Raw genomic sequence first — 8,538 nt, forward strand, 5'->3', positions numbered from 1 at the left:
GCAAAGCAACAGCATACCAAGTCAATGATTTGAACTTTTGACAAAACATCATGCTTCTGGTTGCATATTTTACGAAACAGGTCGCCACCTTTTAATATTTTTTTATTTCTGACACGGACTATGAAGTTCTCAACATAACACCAACCAATTAGTTTAGCGATGAAGAACAGATCACTGGGACAGAATTGAAGCAGCCTTGGCAGAAAACAAAAACAATGGTAGGGGATACATATAAAACTAACCCATAGATATTCGGTGCAATTCTGAAATGTTTATGTTGATTTTGTCAACCAAATCCAACCTTCGTTTTTAATACCGCAACATGTAAGAGGAATATTTTTCAGGAATAGTGAGTGAAGATGAATATAGGATTACCGGGCCAAACCGGACCCATAGTTTGATTTGATCCGCTCGTGGAATATGTTCTGCTATTAGAAAAAAAGGTTAATGCATGCTATATGCTACTACTGGATTTTAAACACTTGGGATCGGATAAATAAGAATAGGCGGTGATGCTTCCATGCTAAGAGCAAATATCAATATAATAGAATCACTCGGCGCGAGGAATTTCAAGGCGTAAAGTTTCAGGGGAATAACCATTTTCCTAAGAGAATTCACGTTTTCTGTGGGCATGAAGTCAACTTACAATTTATAAATCTTCCATTCACACTTACAGTATGTAAAGAGAATTCCCACCCAAAATTTCTCTCATGAACAGACCAAAAGATGAGGGCATTATATTCATGGGCATGTGCCAAATAAATGTCACCTTAAGCATTCCATTTCAGTTGGAGGTGTTTCACTAACAGAGAGGACGATGGTTTCCAGAGAAGGGTGCGCGACTTGTGCTATAATGTATTGGCAAATGCATGCGCTTTTTATTCTGTGGACATGTCAACTCAAACTTTCTTGATCAAGTACATGCAGCTGACAGTAACAAACCACAGGCCTTCGTGAAGTTGGATGAGAAGCAAATCTGCAAGATGCCTAAAAATCCATTAGGTTTGGGGTAAATAATAAGTGATGCTAATAAAATTATACTCGCAGTTAACAGATAAAAATATTGGAGGAGCGTGAGATCTGTGTTAACATATCTTTCTTCAGATGCATGGTGATGAGGCTAACAACTTAACACCTACCAGACATATTTACAACAAAAATATAGCTACAACTATCAGTATCATTCAGAATTTATTTTCAAAAGTATTCATCATAAAAGATGCATAAGGAAGCAAAGCAATTATCTATCAGTATCACCAAAAACTAGTGAAGATTCAAGCCCAGAACTGGCACACAACAGTTCTTTCTAGGAGCTGATAGATTTCAGATACACGGTTAAATGTAAAACAGTGCAGCACAGTTGATAACAGGAACTGCTAGGTAGTCCCCCCAGAAAAAGGAAAAGATAAAAGACAAAAAAGAGCGGGTTTGTCTGCCACCGTTGTTTTGCAGAATCAGTGCTTCAGGAACATGCCATCGCGAAAGGTAGATGGAATCAAATATATCTAATAATTTTATTTTCCTTATATCAAATAGATCCTACGGTACAGATATTTTAACTTATTCAAGAATGATGAGTGGTCATAGAATTTCAAAGCCAAACAAATTATTACTTCCTAAAGCTAAAGCCTATAAAACATTGAAATGATCAATCATTCAATCCCAGCCTCTTTACTTGTCAGAAGAATCATAATGGTTTGCTGATCACTCAAAAGATTTAACTACCATACTGAAAGCTGTAACTGCAATCACATGCATACTTCAAGTCTAAAAGAGTTAATCAACTAAGAAACATAGAAGTTGAATAATAAGTACATTCACCAGTTAGACACAGCCATTAAGAGACCTCGTATACTGGTCCTGGTCCATGCAGATCATGTCACACACACACACACACACAAGAAAAAAAAACTAGATAGCAGGAAAACTAATGCAGTGTCTCCATATCCTCCTGTGAAAATATTACTCCATATGCATCAAATAATATAGAATGACCATACGAATGTCAACGCTATACACAAGTACTTATAGGATAAGTATTACTTTGATAGATTTCAATTGCTAAAACATTGTAACTTAAAACCATGTGATTAGGATGTGGTGCCTAATTTTTTCTTTGTCGTTGTTCTGTGGATATTATTGCTCTACGTACAGAGAAGTCAGATTGACCCCCTAGGAAAAATAGTGAAGAATCAAACAACCAGACGCATCGAAGCATAGTCAATCTGTGGTACTTTGTACTTTTGTGTGTCATTTACTACTTAGTTTTATCTGTCAATCTTCATCCTAGAATGGTGTGATCCTAACTTGCAGACTTGCCAGACAGCCATGGAAGGTAAGGGGAGGAGATGAGGAATCAATAAGGTAGCAAATAATGATAAAAATAAAACAGAATAGTGGTGTTTTGCACATATCAGCACATTGCATGGAAATAATTAGCAACATAACTGAAACAACAAAAAAATGCTTTGACTGTGTGTCCTCTATCATTGCCAGATAAAACTGCACATATCAGCACATATATGCTTTTGCACATATCAGCACATTTCCTTACTGCAGTCCTTTTACAAACAGAAATTTTTTATTGGGTATACAGTCACTACATCTATAGAAGTCCTCTATCATTGCCGCTTAAGCATTCAATCAAGGTAACAAACATACGCTACAGTAGGTTGGTAGCCTGCTTTATCATAAGCAAATCATGGAAGGGCTGGATGAACATCAAATGTATATGCACTGGTTTTTGTAGCTGCTTACTAGTTGCTAGTTGCTACTACACCAAGATAGAAGTCCTTTCCTTATTGCAGTTCTTCAACAAACACAATGTTTTATTGAGAATACAATACTACATTTTTAAAGCATTATACTACCACCACTTAAGTATCCAATCAAGGAAAAAAACATAAGCTAGGCATGATTGATTGGATTGTGTAGATACTGATTTTTGTAGCTTCTTGCTAGTTGCTATCATGCCAAGATAAAAGTAATTCAGGACATCTTATATTTTCTCATCTCTAAAGGGTTACATCCTCAGTCCACAAACGTAGGCCACTATGGTGTCCATAAGGAAAACATTTGACCGTTAATATGTATTGAAATATATGGATTTACTACACAAAAGTAATTCATTGGATTGTCTCGCAGGACATTTTCATTATATATATATGTATATGTATATATATGTATATATGTATATGTATATATATGTATATATATATATACACACACACACACTAGAAAAAATGCCCGTGCGTTGCTACAGAAAACTAAGATTATGATAATTTTCATGATCCAAGCGCTTTAAGAGAATATTCTTCATGTTGCGCGCATACACAATCTTTTGTCAAGGTCTAGACAGTAGGTAAATTTTCTTTCAAAACAACCTATTTCACATTACACCGACTTCGTCAATCTCCAGGATTTGCCGACCCAGTCTTCGAAGATGATCATAGGGGTAGGGTTTGCGCGTGTGTGTTCATAGGGGTGAGTGTGCGTTCTTTGTGCGTGTCTGCGTTGTACTGTGTAATTTTAAAAAAAAATGCACGAAGAAATCCTTGAAGGCTCAATCAAGTTCAATCACCAACAAAGATTATCAATGAAATTTACTATACAAACTAAACTCAACAGCAAACAAAATCTAATCATTGAATAACTTCACCATGAGGCAACTCTTTGCATTGCAGTTCAAGAAGTAGATTTGAATTTATAACGCAAGCACGCGGGTTCTTCCAAATCATGAGATATCTTTCTAGCAGTAGGACGGCAGCACGAGCTAGCTTGATGCCTTGACTCCAATTCCCGAATAGCGCCGCATGGGGGGCCGCCCCAAGCTCGACATCTCATCGGGAGCAAAAGATTTGAGAACCGAAGAGGAGAGATGAGGGGATTGAGGGAGTAAGCTTTGCTCTGAGATTCGTGCCGGACATGTGTCGCTTAAAGGAATCAAGTCTTTCAGATGAGGGTAAGACTACAGTCCTACGTAATTTTCTTCCTCCACGCGGAGCCGAGAGAAGAGAGCGGTTCGCACGCGCGTCTCGATTCTTCCCTGACCTTATCTCTTTCCTTTCTCTTTTCCCTGACTTCGCTCCTCCGCCCGCCCAGCTTATCTCCTCCGCTGCGCGTTCCTTTGAGCCAGCGACGCCCTCCCTCAGTCCCTCTCCCCCAACCGGCGGTGCCGCTCCCCCTCTTCCTCCCCCACCGGCGACGCCGCTTCCCCTACCCCTTAGCCAGCACGCCCTCCCTCTCCCCCAACCGGTGGCGCCGCTTCCCCTCCTCCCCCACGGGCGACGCCGCTTCCCCTGCCCCTCAGCCAGGACGCCCTTCCCCTGGCAGCCGGCGTCTCAGCCGCGGTGCCCTCACACCGTCCTCCCCTTGGCCTGCGGTGCCCTTTCCCCGGCTGGCGGCGTCCTCTCCTCAGTAGCATCACCCTGTTCTTCGGCACAGCGGTGGCACCCTCTTCACGGTAGCGCCTCAGCGGCGGCACCCTCCTCGCGGCGCATGGCGGCGCGCCCGCCAAGCCACCATGGTCTCAGGGCAGCGGTGTCCTCGGCTCCGATGAGCAGTGGCGTCGGTAATTTAGTTTGTGATTTAATTTTCCTGGATGATTTTGGATTTTTGATTTCGTGATTAAGTGGATTTTTGATTCATTTTCAATCGTTTATGTATTGTCTTGGCTCAGATGGATCGGATTGGGGGTTTAGGTTTCATGGGATCAAATTCATGAGCTCCAGATTAAATTTGGTATTTTCATGCTGTTTTTTGTTGTCTCGTTGATTGATTGATTTGGGTATTTTTGAAGATGGACTCGGACTCAAAAAGACGATGACGGACGAAGCGGACTAACGGAAACCTTATGAATTTTTTAATTAGGTATAGATATTCATTTATTGCTCTCTTAATATCATGAAAAATGCACTCAAAATATTGTATCGGGAATTGTAAGACAATAATGATTAAAGGCCTATATTTATGGACAGTGGGAGTGACAATAAGTCAATAATACAACCTGGCAAGGTCCAAGGTTTGTCTACCATGTAATGCAGCAACCAACCAGATATGCTTGGTATGAGTATGACTTATGAGTTAGGAGCATCAATCATATGGTTTGTGTCCACAAGATGTATTTAAGCTCAAATATTTTATTACCAGAAACAAAACTAAGCTACAACCAAGGTATGACCTGGCCAAATCACAAAATGATGCCCTTCTCATCAAGGTAGATGTGCACAAGGGGCAGGAAATATAAAAACAAAGCGATTAACACCGCAGTAAAGGCAAAAAAAAGTGAATGAAGAAAAAAGGGTGTGGGTGAAAGGGAAATTCAGTTAAAAGTAGCGAATCCTATAAAAGGCAATGGGAAGAGTGAAATTTTATCAACTTGAGGAGTGGTAAATGCTACATTGCTGTCCTAAGGAGATAAATGATTGATTTCCCCTCCACTATATGGGCCTTCAAGTAAGCACTGAACAACTGAAAGAACAGCACATATCAATAGCAAACCTACACCAAGGGCTAACATCACGTCACAATTAGCAGGAGCTGAAGAAGCCCTACATAGGGTTTTACGAAAGCAACTGTGCGTCAGAATCTAAGCATAACAATCAAGGCCCAAAAGTTGGATTTTTAAGTTCATGAAATCTGATGCAGCAATGAAATATTTTACTTATAGAAAAAAACTGAACTACTTCACAGGAAAATATTGAACAATGAGGCAATATGAACCATCTCTACAATGCACGTTACAGTGATTGAACTGCATAAGGTTAGAATTGTATGAGGCTATACAAAAATAGTATTCAAGTCCAAAAACCAGGATTACCTGATGGTATGTCTCGAATGAGCTAGGGCAAGAATGCCCACCCAACTTGGACAATGATCACTCGTACTCAAATTGTACATCGACATGCACATACTTCCTCATGAGGCAGACTATAAATGAAGTAAAGCTTGCTAGCATCTGGCGCTCTTCGCGTGTTTTTGCCTCAGAAAGAACACCATGAATGACAAGTTTCTTGAGATTTGGGCACCTCTCGATCATTCCAAAAACCCAGGGTCCAAAATGCTCACTTATAACTGTCCAACCAAGTTCCAAGACTGAAACATTCTCCAGTGGTGACGATCCTTGCAGGCTATAATGAAGTAGCCCATCTCGTAACTCATAACTCAATGAAAGATGCCTTAGAAGAGGAAATGAAACAGCAATGGTTTCTGAGTCCACAATCTCATCCTCATCATCAAACACAACACCCCAAAATCGTAGCATCCGCAAGTTAGATGCTCTGGATATCATACTGTACAGCTTTGGCCGGACTATAGTAAAGTTACTCACATCCACTACCTCCAGATGATCTGTGCTCTCCCCAATATCCATATGAGTAACACTAACATCGTCAATCTTGAGATGCTTTAGAGTACCCTTCCCAATGAGCTCAAACAAATCAAGGTTCAAAGCATTTAGGTTTAGAACTTCCAGATTATCTGTATCAAGTATGATCTTGTCCACACCAACAGATTTTGCAAATAGGCTCTTCAAGGTATGGCTAGTCAGCTCCATTGTAGACTGTGGATCTGAAGTGACAACCTCAAGGAAATCAAGTGCCAGTGACTCTATCTTTGGGCAAGCAGCCACTAAAAGGCTCAAATCCAAGGCTGAAATGCTCACATGCCTTAAAGAAAGGGATTTCAGACAAGTGAATCTCTGATAACTTGGTTCAACACCAGTGATTGTGTTATGGTCTAAATCCAACACCTCCAATTTCTGCCTCCCACATTTCTCCAGGATGTTCACGTTAGGGTTTGTCCGAACATTGTAAGACAAGCTCCGGAGTGTTTCCCTGGTATACATGAGCCATGCAATCACAGGTGCTGCCGAGAACTCATGGGTACGATCTATGTGAATAGAGAGGCACTGCAGCCCCATTGTCTGAAATATAGTCTGTGTGATGACAATCTCCAGCTGGCGTGTAGTCATGTCCCGAGGGAAGTCATCGGAATTGAACGATAATGAATGGAGGTGCTTCCTGCATGCCGTCCGCCACTTCCGGCACACCCCAGAGGCAACCATGACATCACGTGCAGCGCTAAGATGTGCAAGAATGTTGCCAATGACTTCAACAGGAAGGTGCTCCATATTGGCCGCCGAAAAATTACCCAACCTGGTCAGGTACAACCTAATTGGAAACTTTTCCTATCCAGAGGAGCAGCGGCAGACTTAACATAGGGCATGGAAAATTCAGTTGAACCACATAGATTTCTGGAAAAAAAAGGTAACTGCGCCCGCACCTAGAGTACCAAAATTATTTGGTTCAACTCATGTTGATCTTGAGCTCTGAAGAAGAATAAGTACCTAATCATGGAATCACCAGCCACGGATAAGTCTATTAGGCTAGTAGCGCAACGCGCAGCAAATAATTCCACCACTAACTGAACGACGGGCATAAATAAAGATTTAGATCGAAACGAACCATCGAGGTAAGCAAAGCTAGGGTTCCTTACCGATTTTTTTAAAAATAAGAAATCAATCCAAACCCGGATGGATCTACGCTGCACGTGCGCTAGCCCAGCATGCCGCGGAGGAGTCGGGAGAGGGGGGGGGGGGGGGGGGGGGCGAAGGGGGCCGCGACGCCTCTCGACGAGAGAAAGGCTTCCGGCGCCCCCCCAGCGCCGGCGGCGCGCGCGCGAGGTCGCCGATGGCGATGAAGCGCGACAGATCGCGAGGAAGAAGGGCGACAAATTCGAGACCCGAGAAGGGACGAAATTGGGGGGAGAAATTAGGGGAAGAGACAAATTGTGAGGACGGCGAGGGAGGAGGAAGAACAGTGGAAAGACGGGGAAAATCTCAGGAGACAAGCAGACGCCAACGAACGCACGCGTCGCTGACGTCGGTCGGGCATGAGAATTTTCAGAATATGCCATCGAATTTGCACTGCTTTCAGGATATGCCACCCAATTCATGCTACTTTCAGAATACGTCATCGGAGCACAAATTTTCTTCATTCCGTGCCACTCCGTCTCTTCCATCCGTAGCGCCATCGTCTTCCGTCCGCCCGGCGCCGTCGTCGTCAGTCCGCCACCGCCCGTGCCGGCGCCCTTGTCAGCTGCGCCGGCGTCCATCCGTCGCCGGCATCGTCCATCCTCGTCGGCGTCCATCGTCGTCATCGTCCACAGCGTGGCGTGGGAACGGAGGGAGGCGAGTGCTAGCAGCAGGGCGAGCACGGACATGAGACCACGAGCTCGAGCACCGCCGTGAGTCTGCCACCGCCCGCGCCGGCGTCCGTCTAGATTTCGGAGGTGTAAGATGCGGGCGTATATATGTCAGTCGCGCAGGACGAGGACAGGGCACCCTCACCGGCGTGCTCCAGCCGGAGGACACGGCTGACATGGGCGCAGGCGCGGACGGTGGACGACGAAGATGCTGGCGTGGAGAGGTGGAGTCGCCGCCGGCGGAAAGCGGCCCCCCGGTCCGGCCCTTCCAAGACGAAGCCACGGACATGGACGGTGGTCGGGATTGGTGGCAGTGGTCGCAGTTTGGATCGGCGG

The 8,538-nt window shown here is 43.7% G+C and overlaps 1 protein-coding gene across 5 annotated transcripts; it reads right to left on the minus strand.

Moving 5' to 3' along the window:
- Window positions 1–521: 521 nt before the first annotated feature.
- Window positions 522–7,836, minus strand: LOC127783854 (F-box/LRR-repeat protein At1g67190). Of its 5 annotated transcripts, XM_052311022.1 has the most exons (4): window positions 7,495–7,835; window positions 7,282–7,345; window positions 5,819–7,186; window positions 522–976 (listed from the first exon to the last, which is right to left on the minus strand). In XM_052311022.1, the coding sequence occupies exon 3, from the start codon at window positions 7,127–7,129 to the stop codon at window positions 5,876–5,878; it is 1,254 nt and encodes a 417-aa protein (XP_052166982.1). In that variant the 5' UTR covers window positions 7,130–7,186; window positions 7,282–7,345; window positions 7,495–7,835; the 3' UTR covers window positions 522–976; window positions 5,819–5,875. The 5 variants fall into 5 exon arrangements, with proteins under 5 accessions (XP_052166982.1, XP_052166971.1, XP_052166964.1 ...); XM_052311011.1 differs by having other exon boundaries at window positions 522–987; window positions 5,819–7,345; window positions 7,495–7,836; XM_052311004.1 differs by having other exon boundaries at window positions 5,819–7,345.
- Between the last annotated feature and the right edge of the window lie 702 nt (window positions 7,837–8,538).

This window comes from Oryza glaberrima, chromosome 1, assembly GCF_000147395.1.
Source record: "Oryza glaberrima chromosome 1, OglaRS2, whole genome shotgun sequence".
NCBI lineage: Eukaryota > Viridiplantae > Streptophyta > Magnoliopsida > Poales > Poaceae > Oryza > Oryza glaberrima.

Excerpts from the sequence above, each read along its gene's own strand:
- LOC127783854 (XM_052311011.1), bottom strand. The coding sequence starts at position 7,129 with ATGGAGCACCTTCCTGTTGAAGTCATTGGCAACATTCTTGCACATCTT.